The sequence below is a fragment of the Trematomus bernacchii genome, unplaced genomic scaffold (genome assembly GCF_902827165.1).
Source record: "Trematomus bernacchii unplaced genomic scaffold, fTreBer1.1, whole genome shotgun sequence".
NCBI lineage: Eukaryota > Metazoa > Chordata > Actinopteri > Perciformes > Nototheniidae > Trematomus > Trematomus bernacchii.
The window spans coordinates 3,771,520-3,789,374 of NW_022987573.1; the positions used below are offsets into that span (position 1 = coordinate 3,771,520).

General features: G+C 38.2%; 3 protein-coding genes and 4 non-coding genes across 14 annotated transcripts; all 7 read right to left on the reverse strand.

Annotated features, from left to right (window-relative positions):
• Positions 1–1,552: 1,552 nt before the first annotated feature.
• On the reverse strand, positions 1,553–6,546 carry ptges3b (prostaglandin E synthase 3b (cytosolic)). The gene is made up of 8 exons (XM_034126592.1): positions 6,246–6,546; positions 4,839–4,952; positions 4,098–4,167; positions 3,877–3,975; positions 3,678–3,767; positions 3,172–3,231; positions 2,696–2,723; positions 1,553–2,596 (listed from the first exon to the last, which is right to left on the reverse strand). Coding segments are annotated over exons 1-8 (483 nt in total). The 5' UTR covers positions 6,248–6,546; the 3' UTR covers positions 1,553–2,576.
• On the reverse strand, positions 2,946–3,020 carry LOC117479618. Its single transcript, XR_004555584.1, has one exon. It is a non-coding gene; the product is annotated as a small nucleolar RNA SNORD59 (small nucleolar RNA).
• Positions 4,381–4,455, reverse strand: LOC117479619. The gene has a single exon (XR_004555585.1). It is a non-coding gene; the product is annotated as a small nucleolar RNA SNORD59 (small nucleolar RNA).
• A 2,038-nt stretch (positions 6,547–8,584) lies between the features above and the next one.
• Positions 8,585–17,018, reverse strand: LOC117479543 (nascent polypeptide-associated complex subunit alpha). Of its 2 annotated transcripts, XM_034126590.1 has the most exons (9): positions 16,923–17,018; positions 15,805–15,879; positions 13,142–13,960; positions 9,998–10,083; positions 9,653–9,730; positions 9,405–9,551; positions 9,166–9,294; positions 8,954–9,076; positions 8,585–8,702 (listed from the first exon to the last, which is right to left on the reverse strand). In XM_034126590.1, exons 2-9 carry the CDS (start codon positions 15,872–15,874, stop codon positions 8,688–8,690), a joined length of 1,467 nt encoding a protein of 488 aa, XP_033982481.1. In that variant the 5' UTR covers positions 15,875–15,879; positions 16,923–17,018; the 3' UTR covers positions 8,585–8,687. The 2 variants fall into 2 exon arrangements, with proteins under 2 accessions (XP_033982481.1, XP_033982482.1); XM_034126591.1 differs by lacking the exon at positions 13,142–13,960 and having other exon boundaries at positions 16,923–17,004.
• LOC117479616 lies at positions 8,776–8,849 on the reverse strand. Its single transcript, XR_004555582.1, has one exon. It is a non-coding gene; the product is annotated as a small nucleolar RNA SNORD59 (small nucleolar RNA).
• On the reverse strand, positions 9,840–9,914 carry LOC117479617. The gene has a single exon (XR_004555583.1). It is a non-coding gene; the product is annotated as a small nucleolar RNA SNORD59 (small nucleolar RNA).
• On the reverse strand, positions 10,090–13,135 carry LOC117479542 (skin secretory protein xP2-like). Of its 7 annotated transcripts, none has more exons than XM_034126589.1 (2): positions 11,587–13,135; positions 10,090–11,232 (listed from the first exon to the last, which is right to left on the reverse strand). In XM_034126589.1, exons 1-2 carry the CDS (start codon positions 12,479–12,481, stop codon positions 10,583–10,585), a joined length of 1,545 nt encoding a protein of 514 aa, XP_033982480.1. In that variant the 5' UTR covers positions 12,482–13,135; the 3' UTR covers positions 10,090–10,582. The 7 variants fall into 7 exon arrangements, with proteins under 7 accessions (XP_033982480.1, XP_033982475.1, XP_033982477.1 ...); XM_034126584.1 differs by having other exon boundaries at positions 10,090–11,440; positions 11,504–13,135; XM_034126586.1 differs by having other exon boundaries at positions 10,090–11,248; positions 11,402–13,135.
• Positions 17,019–17,855: the final 837 nt, after the last annotated feature.

Consider the following 17,855-nt stretch of genomic DNA (forward strand, 5'->3'; position numbering starts at 1 on the left):
GTCCCCAAAATTGCTCCTGTGGGGACTTCCCACAGTATTGCGTAACATGTAATGTACTGTATATTAAAAACATACATAATATAATATACAAATAATAATAATAATAATAATAATAACATATTTTAATTAAAACAATACAATAAATAATTTAATTAAAAAAGTCAAACATAATAAAAAGAAAGAATAATAATTATGAAAAATAAAATAATAATAAAATTACATTTGAAAAAATCTATAAACTGAGTCATAGTCCTCCGGGGGACCGGAAAAAAACATAGGGGTAAACAAACTTAAATACAAATAATTATACCAAATAAAAGCAATAATAAAATACTAATAATAAATACAATAACAATTATAACAACAAATAATATTAAATTAAATAATAATAAATTAAATAATTATAATTTTTAAAAGGTTATATGAATTCATAAAAAATTATGACAATAAAGAAATGACAAGTAAAAATACAATGAATACATAAATCAAATTAAAAAATGATATCAATACATAAATGATATACAATTATTCTTCATGCAAGGGGAATTGCCAACGACAGTTTTTATTTTAAATAATTGCATCATTAGTACTTAAGCAGTAATATGCAACTTTAAGGTTGCACCGGTTTTATTTTATTATTTGAACATATGACAACATGATACATACAACTTATAATTATGTAGCTATGCAACGTTATATAATGCTAAATATATTTTAACAGTAACAACTGATAAATGTAGTGGAGTTTAAATCTGAAATGTAAAGGAGTAGAAGTATTTAATATAGTATACATTAACCATTAAATAAAAATGATCTTGTAAAGTAGACCATGATACCTCCGAACTGTAGCCTACTTAAGTGGAGAAGTTAGTACTTAGTTACAAAGTAATTATTATTGCCCAATGATTATACTGATGTGACGTGTGTATATGTAGTCAAACCAATTCAAGTCTGCTATCCTCTGAACAAAAAAGTAATTCCCTTGCAGGTAGATGACCGTGCTTTTATTTTAATGTGCTTCAGGGTGAAAACAGGAACCGGTATTGCACATTACAGTCCCCTTCTCGGAAAAGACAGTAAGGAAATCAGGCCCAAGGAGGAAGTATGTTAATATTCTGGGCCCCCAAATAGGAGTGACATTAACACAAAATCATACTGAAGATATAATGTATATGTAAGATTTATTCTATTAAATACAAGGTTAAAAGTGTTTTAGTTAATATTCTTGTTGAACATCATAATAATTTATTTCATTATCACCATGCCAAACCAAACTATCCCAACACAATCCAGTGATGCTCTCTGACGGTGATCACCAAAACAGGTCTCAATTATTACAAGGTTCAAATTTAAGAGATATTACGACATGACTGTCGGCTACTGTGGTTGCCTTTAATAGTTCAAATACCTTATCCATAATATATTTCAGCTAAAATAAATGTAATAACATTAGGATTTTCATAAGCTATTCTTTCTCCAAATAATTTTGTATGAAAATGAATGGTAAACCAAAACACAAGTCAAATGTCATATAAGAAAAAAGGCATTAAAATGATTCTTAAACAGTTTATTAGAAAGATGTAGACAATAAAAAAAGAATTTCCACTGTAATTCAACATTTGTCTCCCCTTACATTTTATTGACAGTGCAAATATAATTTGGTCATTACACGTTGGTATCGTTCGGACACGCCCCCACTGAGAAGGGAGGATCATACTTGATGAACAAACGGAAAGAACCTGGAGAACAGCAACACACCAAATGATGCTTAGGCCCGACAAAGCTTCAAAGCCTCGTTATCAGTTGCAAAACATTTAGCCTTGCTTCTGCAGTCCAACAAAGGTATGCATGTTAGGTGGGTATGGAGAGAGGAACAGTTAAGATACTAAATATGTGGAATCCATTCAGATAACCAAAGTAGGTGATAAACTGGGAAGATGCCGAGCATGATTTCAGAATATTCCAATTTTACAAACATTAAACGAGAAGTAAAGGGAAACATGTAAGCTGGAAGGTTAAGCCACAAAAATAAAATACTGGCTTCCTTGATATCTAATTCACGGCACATGGAAGGCTTTAGAGGAACCCAATCAGTAAATGCATCTAATTGTAATGATGTACATAGCTAGTGTCTTTTGAATCAAGAGATAAACTACACTGGTCGACTTACTTATAACCACAACATTGGGAATGGGTGGGCCTAATCATTTTTTTAAACCACAATTAAATTTGAAAACAAATTGTAACTCCGTTAAACACATATTGCTCAGTTTAGGACAACTACACAGCTTTTCGAACAAATAGTGTGTGCTTACTTATTTTAACAGTAAAACAAGATACCCAAAAGGTGCAGTACAGCAAATGGAAGTGGAGATAGCTGCTCTGTACAATACCATGCATATCAACCTTCAGTGTACTGATCGGTCAAGAGTTTGGAGCTGAGGCTATGGATTTAAATATGGCTACTGACTCATATGTACAGTTGTTTGTCACTGCCTTCGGTTTCAAGATATACATTTGTTATGATTCCTCTTGCCTTCTGTTCTTTCATTTGCTTTCTAGAGTCTTACAGTCTTCTATTCCAAGTCTGGCATTTCTAAAAGAAAAGTGGAGCAGAAATGAATGAAACATTTCATCACAACAAATGATCAACAATGTAAGCCACGATGTGCCAATGTAGTGCATAAATACTTACTCTCATCATCGCTATCTGCGGACTCATCCTGAAAAGACAGAAAAGATGCAGTTCAAACGTGCTGCATAATAAACCCGATTAAATGGTTCACAACCATAAGATGACAGCCAATATATTTCATATTTCATATGATATCAAACCGAATAAGTGAGGAAGTAAATTGCCTTATTTTGTATAAAACTAAATAGATTTCTATGTTGATAAATAAATATGAATTCTATTGAATCCTAGTTATTGTGCAAACACCATCTCTTCTCAGGACAGAAAGGTTGGCTTCAGGAGGCTCAGAAGAACGAAAGTCACTGTATTACATCATCACTGAAGAGTAAAGGACAAATAACATCCCTTGGAAGTGTTTGACATGGTTGTAGTATTACAAGTTGATTATTTGTTGCAGCTCTACTGATTAATATATCATTATATTTCTCAATATAAGCATAAAAATTAAGTAAAAAGGGTGGAAAACGGATACTTACATCCTCTGCACCACCGTCTAGATCAGGGATGTCCTCCTCACCTCCCATGGTGTTCATCATCTGTAATATAAACCAAAATATTAATCATTCAAATGTTTTTAAACAAGTGCTGCTTCCACAATCATCAGAAGACTCAAAGTAGGACAAGGGCGGAACATATTTTCTCACTTTAACTTTGGTTTACAAGTCAAACTAGCACAGAGTGATTAAATAGCAGAGCTGTAGAGTTGACTTTTCCTATAGCACTAATTGAGTATAAATGGCCAACACTTGGATTGTAAGGATGCAACAATCTCCTTTTTTGTTTCCTACTAAAGATTACGGTATCTAAATGATTGGACAATATCAAATACCATATCAACACTGATGCAATACCTTATTCAATTTTTGTTTCTCTGATATTAAAAGCTAATGTTACACATTTTGAAAGCTCTTTCGTGTGTCAAACATTGACTTCATTAAGGCATTTATAAATGACTTCACTCATTCTGATCGACAGTGCTTACATCTGAGAATTGATCAAAGTTGCCCATCTCCTCATCTGAGTCGTCCTCCCAGTCTTTCCAGTTGTTGAAGTCGACACTGAGCCAAGTCAGCTGTAAAAACACAAAATAGTGGTTTTTCATTCATCACTTTCAAATATTGTGCATATATTTAAGTACATTGTGTCGTTAACTATTAGCATTTCAAATGAATGATACACACCTTAGCCTTCTCTTTTGTTAGCCTCGGCCATGGCTTCCCTGGTTGTGCCTTTTTTAGATATAACAACACTGAGCGATCTGTGCGTTTATGTTTGGATTCCTGCATTGGGGTGGACAGAAAACATAGAAATATTTGGTCAGTTTCATTTTGTACATTTCAATCGGCACAAGCTACATTTTCCAAAGCCATATTTATCAAAGCATTGATTCAGAGTAACTTACATTTTCATCGATAGCTTCAAAAAGGTCCATTTCGTTCTCATGTCTGACATCGTCGGTTCCTGCAAGACAACTGAGGGGGAGAAGACAAGACGTCATTATGGGGGAAATAAAAACAGGTATGGCATCAAATATAGGCATTAAAAGCAGAACCAACAGCAAAACATCCAACAAGGAACTCATGGTTAAATACAAATTGCCTTATTTTGTATAAAACTAAATAGATTTCTATGTTGATAAATAAATATGAATTCTATTGAATCCTAGTTATTGTGCAAACACCATCTCTTCTCAGGACAGAAAGGTTGGCTTCAGGAGGCTCAGAAGAACGAAAGTCACTGTATTACATCATCACTGAAGAGTAAAGGACAAATAACATCCCTTGGAAGTGTTTGACATGGTTGTAGTTTTTTGTGTAGCAATATCTTTAAATTAAATTCCTATATTGATTTATAAAATATTAAAAGTTACGATAAGTACTAGGTGGACAACCTTACCCGTTTTCCTCTAACAAAACCACACAGCCAGATATTTGTGTGGACAGATATGAAATGCCAAAGTGTATGTTACCAAGAAGTTATTATACTTGGAACATAGTAATAATTGTCATCACATTGCATTCTTGATGTGGAAATTTTGTTTTTTATTCATTTATTTGAGTTTATTAGATTGTTGTGTACTGCAGTCATGTGTGTGAGCAGAAAATACAAATATATACTGAAAACACACATGGGACAAACTTACCTAAAACCACACTTTGTTTTATCAAAATCGATTTTAAGGTCTTTGCTGTCTGCAACGCAGAACTCTATAAAAACGCAGTCCCTCCTATCGTACCACTTGGCAGTTGCTGGATGCCTGTGGAGAAAAGAAGGATATCAAAACATGCAACAAGTATTGATAATCTACACAAATTAAGCAACCACTTGTAAATCAACAGAAACAGAGCGCCTTTAGAGGGAGCTTTAAACAAGTTGATGGGCTCCGGAAAAAAACTAAAAACCTCTTTTTTGTTATATATATATATAAAAAGGTACAGCTCATCCGACCCACAACTTGCATAAAATATACATTATACAGGTCACATGTGCTGCTGACAGGTGGGTCATTCTTCAGGCACCAAAAAGCCTTTGCATCAGGTTGCCATGCAGCATCCAGTTACAGTGTGCTCCTGTGTCAAGAAGCCTCAACATCTCTGCAAGCTCAAATGTGAAAAGTCAAAGAATTAAACGTTTGAAAGTGTTTAGCATAACCTTTCCTACACATTGTGAAGATTAATGCAAACATCTTCACCTTGTAGCTACAAAAACTATAATAATGCAAAATGCATTTAATGAAGTCCTAACTGTAATAATTAGTTAAACTCAAATGAATTACATTCCGAGATCTTTCTTACTTATAAACGCCTTTCTACACTGAGAGAACGCATTGCGAGATGTGTGATTGTTCCCCCACTATTAAATGAGATGTAATGCTACAGGGCAGTGGTTAGAACATTGATCAACGACGTAGTTTGTTTATTAGTGATTTATTTATTTATTTAACTACAGGAGTGATAGGGATTTCCTCTATTGCACGTTTGCCCATGCAATTGTACTATAGGAATTAAACGGAATGATAAGCTAAATCCTCCAACACATTAACGCGGACCAACCATTTCAGTGCGTGGAAGCTAGCCTTAAACACAAATGTTGATTAAACGTTGCTCAATCCTTTCAGAACTTTGCAATTAGGCCGATATCTCTCCACATGGTCAACTTTGATTTTCACATGCAGATCCCAGATATTATTTGTAATGCTTTAATCATGAAAAAAACCTGATGCTAATCTAATGATAGCAAGGCTAACAAGGCTGACGTTAGCCACTACGCTGGTTAAGCCATGCGGTGCACCTTGCCTAAGTAGCTGCATTTTTTTTCAGCTAATGCTGGGTCTGCAATAATAACTGCTACGGTACATTGTGTTAATTTACTTAGTCCACGAGGTTCAAGCTAGGTAGCGAGTTACCGTTAGCTTACAATTCATTGTGGCAAGGCCAACCTCCCGCCTTTGCACAAGCATGTTGTCAGGCGGCTAATATTAGCTACCTAGCTAGCTCAGCAGGTTGTACTATCGCACTTAGCATCCTCGTGTTAACTCTCCACAACTTACATGTCTCGACGTGAAGTGCGCTTCTTGTTCGTAGATAAAACAGTCACGGGAAAAGAAGGGCAATGCCTGCAAATGAAGGGGAATGTATGCTGCCCACTAACAAGTAATGCAAACGCCTCTCGTATGATGTGGACTCTACTCCGGATCTTGTTGCGTATCCCGGGATAAGAATGGCCGCACTGACGCAGTTAGAACGTACTAGACGTTTCTAGAGTGTTCAGCTGCGGCTGATGGGAGGCCGCGTGTGATCGGGTGTGGAGCAAATCTAATGTGATTTACTATGGGTTCAGTTAGTACCACCCAGTAGGATCGCCTCGAATAAACTGAATGAGAGAGGAACTCACAGATGATATAGAGGATTTCTGGTTAGAGGAAATATAGACGATATTGCTTTTACGACATTTGAGTAGTCGTGTGAACGTCATCTCTGATACTATACTCCTATTACTAGAGCTACTACTATTCGTACTAATACTACTACTTATAATAATAGTGACGAGCTTATTAAAATGATAGGGCTGTCTCTTTTCCTAAGGTTACTTATCGTAAAAAGTCAGATTTGCATTCCTTTTTTTATTAAAGTATGCACAAATACTATTTAACTACCGAGTGCATTTAAACATTTTTAATTAAATGAAACGTTTCTATTAATTTATTCTGCCGATTCTTTTATTAGGTCTAATCAATTCATGAACAATTGGGATCATTCTAATCAGCATATTCAAATATCTTGATTTGTGATTACATTAACATCAAATATTAATAAAATAGGTGCAAATGTACTACATTAATCGAAACAACTCTTGCCCCTGTGTAGCAGTTATTGTAAAAAATAAATAAATTAAACAATAGGAATATCAATGAAGAGGGACTTTAAACCTCGCCCTTTTTTGCCAGATGTATGCTGTTAACCCATCTCAGTTCACACCATGGCACCACACTTGCATATCTCTCTTTATCATGTTAGTGTTTTGGCTCTATGATCCATTGGTTTAAAAATGTGAGGAATGCCACCTCACTTAACTATCTTATAATGAGGGCAGAATGAAAGATAGCATACCTGTTTCACATCCTAAGAGGGCAAGTATTGTGAGGGTGTGGCAGGAGAAAGCTACCAGCTCCCTCCACACCCAGGCAGGTTTATAGGCTTTCTTTCAGATTGAGTAACAATTTTATAATGGCATGCTGGGAGTTTGGTATTAAACTCAATATACCTGCATTTATAACAAGCTATCATATCCTAACGAGTGCAACAAATTATACACAAAGAGAGCACGTTGTTTGCAGATAGTCCTGAGTAATCAGCTTGTCTTCTGTAGTTTAAGATAAATATTCTTGGTAATTTGGATGACACATTTATACTGAAAGAAACCCTGACATAAGGGTGAGTGGATGTTTAAAGATGCATGAGGCCCCTATAAACAAAAGGATCTATGAAGTCGGGGTATTTTTGGCCTTGGTGCACCAATGGTGGACATTGTCTCACCAAGTGTCTCTTCACCACAGAATGATACAAAATGGAGTCCTGAGCATCAGTTTTTATTTTAGAGTATGCTTACAATGCAGCCGACATTATGGCTGTCCAAGATTACGCCTTCAATAATAACCGAGGGAATTTATTCGTTATTCATGCCATGATTTGAGTTTTTAACAAGCCGTTTTATGGTGATGAGAAGTAAATATTGACATTTTGTTAAACACTTAGTAATACCATTCGTTTTCTTGTAAACACATTTTATTTGTTGGTAGTGTATGTTAAATCCAGCTGTTTACCAGCGTGCCGCATTCCTTTTGTCTTTTCTGGCTCATTGCTGAACATCATTGGACGTTACAGACCCCTGTTGATCAATTTAATAGCATGACAACTTTGCAAGTCATCTGCATACATGAGATAAAGAACACAGGGACTTATTCTGGGAAACATTGTAATTGTCACTCCACTTGAGTCTGAAGTTGACGCTGTAGTTCCCAATTGTCAGATTTAGATTTGAATGAGAAAAACCAAACAACATATGACACATTAAGAACCTGTGGTGTCCCTCTGTGAACTCTGAAAAAGTAATGTGAAGTTGCTGTTTGCTGAACACGCCTCACCTAGTACTATTTTAGAGGTCAAATAATATTTCACACAAAATATTAGAAAACAGTCCAAAGGATAACAATATAGAACCTTTTTTCTTTCATATCCCATGACTCAAGGAACTATACATTTAAATAATAAGTCTCTTGTTCATTCATGATTTCTGCCCTTCTCTGGCCTCAACTAAATTAAGAAGCATTCCTGCAACCCAGCTACAACAAAATGCCCCGATTCCCAATGAAGAACAAAAACATCAAAATTACATTTTATCAAGCCACAACTTTATTTCCATCTTGGGTATAAATTGTATAAACGAGCTCAAATCAGCAACCTTTCTTTAACCCTTTTGTGCCAGGGTCCCATTACATTGTCAACTCCTGCAAGAAAGGAACAAAGATGGTTCATTAACATGTGTTGATTTATGTTTTAACACAATTGTAAGAATATTTCTCTTCTCAGGACAGAAATGTGTCTTCAGTAAACTCAGAAGAACGAAAGTCACTGTATTAAATCATCACTGAAGAGTTTTCTATACACGTTTATCTACAGAAGTATGAGCAAACCATTTAGAATGGCCTGATGAATCAAATTGTTTTACAACTATTAGATACAATTTTATAAATCTTACCATAATAGCATTGACGATGTCATTGTTGTTGTTTTTCAGAGCGCGTACAGCCTTCGCTCGCGACACGTTGGCTTGTGACATAACGAGTTCGATGTCCTTGACCTCAACTCCGGTCTCATCCACCTTGAAAAATAAGGGCAATGTTTTGTTACATGATAACAAAAAAGGGTTTGTTTCCTCCGAGAGTTCCCTTGAATAAAACTGTATCTCACCTCTTCTTCTTCGCTCTCCTCCTGTACTGTTGGCGTCTGTGTGTTTTCCTGGATGTTTGAAACTGCTTCTCCCTGTACCTTGAACTTTTCTGCGGCAGCCAGCTGGGCCTGCTGGGAAAGATCTTCGATCTAGGGAACAAAGAGTAAAATGAAACATTATTTCAGAACATCTTCACTTGAGAACCTTTTTGTAACATTTTGACCCCACCCAGTGGTACGCATTCATCTTGGTTACATACCTTAGCTTCACCGAAGACGATGTATGTGTCTGATGCAGGGCTCTTGTAGACGTCTGGCTTGGTGATGACAAACAAGATGTTCTTTGACTTGCGAATAGTGACCCTGGTGACGCCCGTTACCTGCCTGAGACCAAGCTTTGACATTGCCTGCAAGAAATACAAGTCATATTACAAATTTGTCCAATTCTGAGCTTCAAGGTAAGTAGAACAGTGCAAATGATGTAAATGAAACCGTGTAAGATAATTACCTTTCGTGCTTTCTTTTCACTGCGGCTCTGTTTGGCTTTGCTGACAGGTTCCTCGTCTATTTCAGCTGCTGCTGCAAGCTGTAAGAGATGACATTCATCCACATTTTAGAATGGTTTAAAATAGGTTTATGTAGATCAGGAAATCTGGGGAATTTAATTGAATCCTAGTTATTGTGCAAACACCATCTCTTCTCAGGACAGAAAGGTTGGCTTCAGGAGGCTCAGAAGAACGAAAGTCACTGTATTAAATCATCACTGAAGAGTAAAGGACAAATAACATCCCTTGGAAGTGTTTGACATGGTTGTAGTATTCTTTCAGGATATTTAAGACCACACTGAACTCACCTGAGCCTGCTGTGTCTGTGTCTGTGCAGAGTCCTGTTCCTCCAGATCAGGGACTGAGTCATCGCTGTCAGACTCGGTACCGGATCCTACAGGAACCACCAACAACAAACAATTGTAAGTCACAACAAACAAACCATTACATATGTTTACTAGCAAGAAAATATGCTGCATCAATCCTGGAGAAGGGAAATGGGCATGTTAAAAATTGTTCAAAATACACTATAAATATGTTTATTGGTACCCCAGAGAAACTCACACCTACCTAGAATGTGGAACATTTTCAATAAAAATTAAACTCAAATAACCAATAAATATGCAAAAGGGTCACCATGATCACAGCAAATAAACAAATGTGTACTCCGTTTAAAACAATACCATCTTCATATCACATTCACCAGACATCTCCACAAACTAAATATAAACTATTAGACCACACCATTGAACTACACAACATCGTTGAAAGTATGCAAGAGAAATAACGGTTTTCCAATAAAATGATCCATGTAGGAAGCTTCTTAAATTAACTCATTAAAATCTAAAGCAAAGCTAACATTTACTTCACAACCTTGACTTTAGTAGAATTACCTATCTAAGCATCAGTAGAGTTCTCAAAACAGTGACAGGAAAAACAGCAGGCATAAAAAGAGAGAAGAAAATACCCTTGTTGTTCTTGATCACAGGTTCCACCTTGACTGGGGTTTTAGCAGTTTTGGGTGGCGAGATGGGCTCAGAAGGTGTGACTACCTCAACCACAGGTTTAACAGGGGCAGGTTTTGCAACTGCCTCAGCAAATGAAAGTTTATGGGGAGCTGGGGAAGGAACAGCTGGCTGAACTGGAGCAGGTTTTAAGGGAGCAGATGAGGCATCAGCTTGTGGTGTGGAAGGCATGGCAACCTCAGCAGGCACCGCCTTAACCTCAACCATTGCTGGCTTTTCACACATAACAGGGGCTGGCTTGGTAACCTCAACATGGGCAGGTTTAGGTTCTGCAGCTGGTTTAGCAACCTCAACATGGGCAGGTTTAGGTTCTGCAGCTGGTTTAGCAACCTCAACAGGAGCAGGTTTAAGCTCAACGGGAACAGGTTTGGGCACGTCAACATGAGCAGGTATGGGCACGTCAACCTCAACATGAGCAGGTTTGGGCACGTCAACCTCAACATGAGCAGGTTTGGACACGTCAACCTCAACATGAGCAGGTTTAAACTCAGCTGCTGGCTTAACCTCAACATGAGCAGGTTTGGGCATGTCAACCTCAACAGGTTTGGGCACGTCAACCTCAACATGAACAGGTTTGGGCACGTCAACCTCAACATGAACAAGTTTGGGCACGTCAACCTCAACATGAGCAGGTTTAAACTCAGCTGCTGGCTTAACCTCAACATGAGCAGGTTTGGGCATGTCAACCTCAACATGAGCAGGTTTAAGCTCAGCCGCTGGCTTAACCTCAACATGAGCAGGTCTGGGCACGTCAACATGAGCAGGTTTAAGCTCAGCTGCTGGCTTAACCTCAACATGAGCAGGTCTGGGCACGTCAACCTCAACATGAGCAGGTTTAAGCTCAGCTGCTGGCTTAACCTCAACATGTGCAGGTTTGGGCACGTCAACCTCAACATGAGCAGGTTTAAGCTCAGCTGCTGGCTTAACCTCAATGGGAGCAGGTTTAGGCATGTCAACCTCAACGGGAGCCTCTACTGGAGCAGGTGTGGGTTCAGCAGTTGGCTTAACCTCAACAGGAGCAGGTTTGCTTGGAGATACCTCTTTAGCAACCTCTTCAACAATTTTCACCGGGGCTGTTATAGGCACAGTCATTGGCTTCACAGGTGGGATAAGTGGAGGGAGATCATCAGTTAATGCAAAATCAGGGACAGGGCTTGGTAAAGCTTTCTTAACCTCAACAGCTGCAGGAGGGCTAGAGGCAAGAGCTTCTGAAAATGAAACTGGGGGTGCCACAGCAGGCTTTGAGGTAACTTTGAAAGCAGCTGGGCATACAACAGGCTTTGCAGCAGCTGCTGGGGCAGGTTCGGCTTCAACTATAATTTGCTTGGGGCTAGCCTCTACTGGTTTTTCAAGAACTGGGGTGACTTTGCACTCTACAGGGGCCGGAGCAGGCACAAATGCCTCTCCCTTCATAGCTCTTCCTTGTTTGCCAGCCTTGACAACTTTTGGGGTAAAGCGGTTAGCCTGATTAGCAGAGGGGCCCCCAGGAGAGCCAGCTAGGGGCGATGGCACGGGCGACAGGGGAGTAGTGGAGGAAGTAGATTTTGGTGAGGTGGGAGAGGAGGAAGAGGCAGACAGAGAGGAGCGTTTTCTTCTGCCAGGGACAGCCTTTGGGGCAGAGGAACCCTGCGGATTCTTGGCATCTTTGCCTTTGGGCTTTACATGGCCAGTAGCAGCCTGAGGTTTCAGGGTCGCAGCTTGGGCAGGAGGTGTAGCTGAATAGAAAAGTAATTCTTTAAAAAATATTGCTGGTAAAGACTTACTCATGCGGATTAACTCATCAAACCAAAACGCAATCTCCTTGCTTAGGGTTAGGAAAGGGACACACCTGCCTAACAGACTGATGCAAAACCACAACTCAAAATGCACAGTACTTAGCACCACACATGAGAGCACATTATATATTTAGTCAGGATGCAAAAAGGGAAAACCATACTTTCAATGCATATCACACTACCACATCACAATAGCACTTACTCATAGAAAATGCATAAACGCACCAAAGAATGGACCAATGAACAAGTTCTTTAAGGTAGGACTGACCGACACCTGGCCGAATTGTAAGATTTTAATTTTAAACTTAAGTAGATTTTATAATTTCCTCTCAACCTATTTAACAAACTGTATAAGGAAAAAAATACTTAAGTCCAACTAAGGAGTACCTAGTCATTTGTTATAAGAGTGAAATAAAAACTACCGCATTAGCAACAATTTCAGATGAGGCAAAAAAGATGCAACTTTAAATAAAGGACCCAGAGAAAATCCACTGTAAAAGAGGACGCAGGAGCATTATACCTTTGTACCTGCCACATTCATGTTACCATCTGTGAAAGAATAAGCCCACCCTGATCAGAAAGATTCATAAAAAAAAAAAAAAAAACTGACAAAAAGAGGGGAGGGCCTGTTTTTTTTTAAGGATAAACCAACCTGAATGGTGGCGAGTGGAAAGAGATGGGATGTGGTCACATTTGGAGGGCTGATTTGACTGAATGGCCTTGGTGAGAAGAGTAATAGCATCTTGCTTGTCCAGATCTTCATTTACGGTAGGCGGGTCGACAGTCACTTCAGCAGGCAACACTTCATCATCAGCTGCATCCAGGCAAAGATTCCTCAAGTTTTTAATCTCCGTCTGTGGAGAATCTTCACTGCTGGCACCGATATCTTCAGTAACAGATGGTTTCGGTACATCAGGAATTTCTTCTGCCATTGCACTGGGCTCCTCTTCAGTGGTCTTTGCTTCAGTAGTAGATGGTTTCGGTACATCAGGAATTTCTTCTGCCGCTGCACTGGGCTCCTCTTCAGTGGTCTTTGCTTCAACAGAAATCTTTTCAACCTCCTCGATGGCAGTTTCTTCAGTAGCAACAGCAGACTCTTGACTTTGTACCTCTTTAGCTGGAACTGCTTCTTCAAGAGCTGGTGGCTCTTCTGCGGAAACAATGGGCGCTTCGACAGCAGGCAAAGATTCTTCTGGAACTGGCATGTCAGCTGAAGCCCCTGCTGGTTCAGCAGTCACCTCTTCCTGTGTGACAGGTGTGGCCACCAACCCAGTCTCTTCAGTTTGCTCAGTGATGTCTTGAGTCGCAGCTACACCATTTGCTTTATCATCATTGGTCTGAATGCTAGCTTCTTCTGTGAAGGCTATCGCTTGAGCAGGATCAGAAGTTTCTGTAGGATTCTCCAGTGGGATTGTTTTGCTCACAGGAATGGTCATCTCAGGGGGAGCGGAGAAATCCAATGCTCCTTCAGCTGATTAAGGAGTATCAACAGGAGTAACAGGGGGGGGGCAATCACAGTCATTGTTTGGTGAGTAATTCAACGTCAACGCAAATTTTGAGAGCTTCAAGAATACACCGTGAAGTGAAAAAGAAATTGTGCTCCAAACTAGGGCTGAACGATTCGGGAAAATGAGCGGATTTTGTTTTAAAACCAATGTTTCGATCAATCACAGCAGGAAATTACTGTAAGCCATGGTAACAAGTAATCTTATCATGAAGTACTTTTAAAATCTGGCAGAATAATCAATAAGTCAAAATCTTATTAACATGTAAACTGTTTGATTCAGTTTCCACATCCAATTCTGAGGTGCAGCGTTTCTATAAAATAAAAATGGACGTTTTCAAATTTGCGTTTGATTACTTTGCGACGCCGGTTGAAATTCGGTTTATCGTTCAGCCCTATCCCAAACGTGAACAGAACGACGAGTTTGTAAGAAGTTAATCTACGTGTTATTGGCACTTGGTATGCCAAAGTATAACAAAGAAAGGGGTGTTAGGTGCAGTAAGTAAAAGACAAAAATAGGCCCAGGTCCCAAACTCCATGCAGTGTGCATTTGTGAGATAAACAGAGAATATTTAGACAAGTATGCATGAAAACAAGTGATTAATCCATTTACTAACATAAATGCTTGAATTAGACAGCTCACCATGTGTGATTTATTTTACTGATGAAAGGCTTTGTGGAAGTGTTACTTAAAGTCTAGAAATCACTTTGCAAGCCAATACACAGCCCTTTTATCCAAAAATGAGAGCATTTCGGTCAGCAGAAAAGGAGGGCTATGTGTTATAATGTACACACAATCCTTATAAAAGAATAACCCAAAACAAGTGCGGGCCTTTTAATTTTAAGTGTCTAGTGCTGACTCACTTGGGGGTGAAGTTACATCAGTATTAGCTGTTACCATTGAGGCAAACACAAGTATTGAAATATGGCGCCATTCCTTTTCAAACATCACCTGAACTGCTCTTTAGTGTTGTTGGTCATCTTTACAAAATAAAATGGGATGTTGCACCAAAAAAGTGCACAATTAACTACATTGGCACAAACATGTAATTAAAAAAAAAATGTGAAATGTGTATTTAAGAATTGTCAGTATTTTCTTGCTCCTACCTGATATAAAACTAACTCAAACACATCCACGATAAGAGTCTTCTCTAATATGGATACAGACAAATCTATACATTTTATTAACCAGTAATTGCCCCATTTTTGGTCAAAAGAAAAGCGTTGCCAACTGCTGACTTTCAAAAGATGTCCATATTACCATGAAAAAAACAATACAATTTGTTCAAAAATGAGCAGCTGGAAAACGTAAATAATTATCCTAGATTATTTCTTGGTCTGTCAAAAAAAATACAAATCCCAGATAAACACAAAATGTTTTTTAAGGCATTTATCGTGCAAAGGGAAAACCACACTAAACACCATGCATTGTGTGCTAAATCCAGTTGTAAGTGCAAGTCACCGCACACCATTGTGAGTCTGTAAATAAAAAGAGGGGTCCTGGATTACCATTTTCAAGCCAAGCTGAGCAATATCACCACTGCAGATTCCTCAATGGGCAATCCTCCCTTACAAATGTCCCAACAAATGGCTGGTGAAAATAACCATCACCTGTTACATCAACTCAGCGTCCAGCCAGCTGAGTAAACTCACTGAACCAAATTATCCTAAAAATGCAATATTGCTCTTTTACTCAACAAATTGCCTTCCGTAGAGGGCCATTTGTTGAGCAATTTGACCCTTTCAGGAGACCCAGGACCCCGTTGTTTAATATGCATTATGGCATGCCTGTTAAGTTAAAATATACGAACCGGTCTCCACTTGAGGCTGCTGCATCTCCTGCTCGGTGACTGGGACCGTTTCTGTTGCTTCACCAGGCATGGTTGCTGTATGGGGAAATAAAAATACATTTAGATTAACTCAAAAGGGAACTCTTAATACATGCCAGTATTGGATCATTACTATTAGCAAGGATAGTAGCCAGAATATTTTTCTTTTTCAATCAGCTATTCAGAGTCCTGCTGTACACCAGTATGGTCAGCCTCTGTTAAGCTTATAGTTAAATATGGAAAGCAATCATATCCAAAGGTGTATGAAGATAATGATGTTTATATTATTTTGGTAAACTCTTATAAAAGGTAGACTTGTTAACGGCATCTCTTCAGACTTGTATAATGTTGTTAACAGAGAATACCAGCTGCTGCCCTCCACTAGGTTTATTTACAGCCCCTCCAGTTAAACCCAGATATTCATTTAATACAACAGCTCTCTTTCTGAATAAAAAACACACCCCAAGTTGACTGCTAACTGAGAATTGTATTCAGAGCATAAGTGATATTTTAAATGGTCATGAGCTTTGTACGTCTATGAAAAGTGTCTAACTGTGATCAACCTGTGTACCCTTCTTGAACAAAACTATCTAAAGAAATACATTGAAGTAAAAACGGACAACAAAGTTGGAGCGTAGTTAGCCATTTAGAGAGTGACTTGCAGCTGAACAGGTGACCGAGCCCATGCTTTAGCTTCGTCTGTACTCTTGTTGAAGCAACATTAGCTGACGTTAGCTTCGGTTAGCTGACAGCTGGTGGCAGCCTCAACAGGAGAAAATCTTACGGCGAATAACAAAGACTACTATTTCCTTTTAAACCCACATCTGAAGGTGACACAAATAAACCTAACAGCACCAGACAATCTGCTCACTGCGGCCCTGACAGGCTGCTGGTAAACTGGAAGTCATAATGTCCCCCCATTTTGAGCCTCTGATCGGCGTCACAACGGCTCATTTATCGCTTTACAGAGGAACGAAAAAAGACAAATATCTACCTCAGCCTGATACTGCTACTTCACTTTAACGCACAATACCACTAATACACACGATAATAAGTGACAAACTGCTGGATGATGTTGGATTATGAACGGAGACACTCACCGATTCGGGATGCTATATCCAAGATGGCTGTGAGAGAGAACTTCTGACCTCAGCTCCGCGGTAATATCCGGTACAGAGCAGGGAGTTCTACTTCCGGGGCACTTTAAGGCACAGGAAGTCATTTTTTTGACTGTCGAAAAGATAATACCGTAATTTCGACATAATAGTAAATCATTAACATAATAATTGAGAACCTGAACTTCTACAAAAAATATATATTTATAAATCCTACCACATGTAAAATAAAAATGTGATTGAAAAATACTGTAAACCACTAGATACTCTCAAATATCCTCTGAGAAAGTTTCTCAATATTTTGAGAAATAACTCATATTTTGAGAACGTTTCTTATTATCTTGTGATAGTACCTCATATATTTTGAGGTTTGTCATTATTTTGAGATACTAACTTTCATTTTGAGGTTTCTCATAATTTAGAGAATGTACAATAGGCTACTTGTACTTTTGATTATTTGTAAAACAGTGTTATTAGGTTATCATTACTCCATTGCATATCAGATGGAAATCATTTTCACTCAACTACATTTATCTGTTACAGCAGTATTTTACTTTACAGATACAGACTTTACAAACAACGATTTGTTGGTTATTTGTCTATTATAAACTAAAAACCCATAAGTATACAAAGTTAAAACTGGCTCTACTATCCCAGTAAAATACTGCTTATAAACCAGTTGTAAAATAATCAAATGATATGAATGATTGCTTAATTATTTGTTATCTTTGCCAATAGTATCTCTGATATTTCAGTACTACATAGAAACGTTTCTGAGTGATTTATGTATTCTGTTATACTATGATCTGATAATCCAGGATGCTTTAGTTGATTTTCTAAAAATAATGGGTTTATTGTATTCTTGCTTGAATTTATGGTATCTGGTTAACTCATGCAGACTGGGCATAATTATCTTGA

Coding starts and splice junctions, on each gene's coding strand:
- ptges3b (XM_034126592.1), bottom strand. Junction 3,976..4,097: donor TTGAAGCTATCGATGAAAAT/GTAAGTTACTCT, acceptor ACCCCAATGCAG/GAATCCAAACATAAACGCAC. Junction 3,768..3,876: donor TAACAAAAGAGAAGGCTAAG/GTGTGTATCATT, acceptor GTGTTTTTACAG/CTGACTTGGCTCAGTGTCGA.
- LOC117479542 (XM_034126583.1), bottom strand. CDS start 12,481: ATGAGTAAGTCTTTACCAGCAATATTTTTTAAAGAATTACTTTTCTAT. Junction 11,303..11,332: donor TTAAACCTGCTCATGTTGAG/GTTGACGTGCCC, acceptor GTTCATGTTGAG/GTTGACGTGCCCAAACCTGT.
- LOC117479543 (XM_034126590.1), bottom strand. CDS start 15,874: ATGCCTGGTGAAGCAACAGAAACGGTCCCAGTCACCGAGCAGGAGATG. Junction 13,961..15,804: donor GCAGCCTCAAGTGGAGACCG/GTTCGTATATTT, acceptor CTCCTTAATCAG/CTGAAGGAGCATTGGATTTC. Junction 9,552..9,652: donor GTGAAAAGAAAGCACGAAAG/GTAATTATCTTA, acceptor TATTTCTTGCAG/GCAATGTCAAAGCTTGGTCT.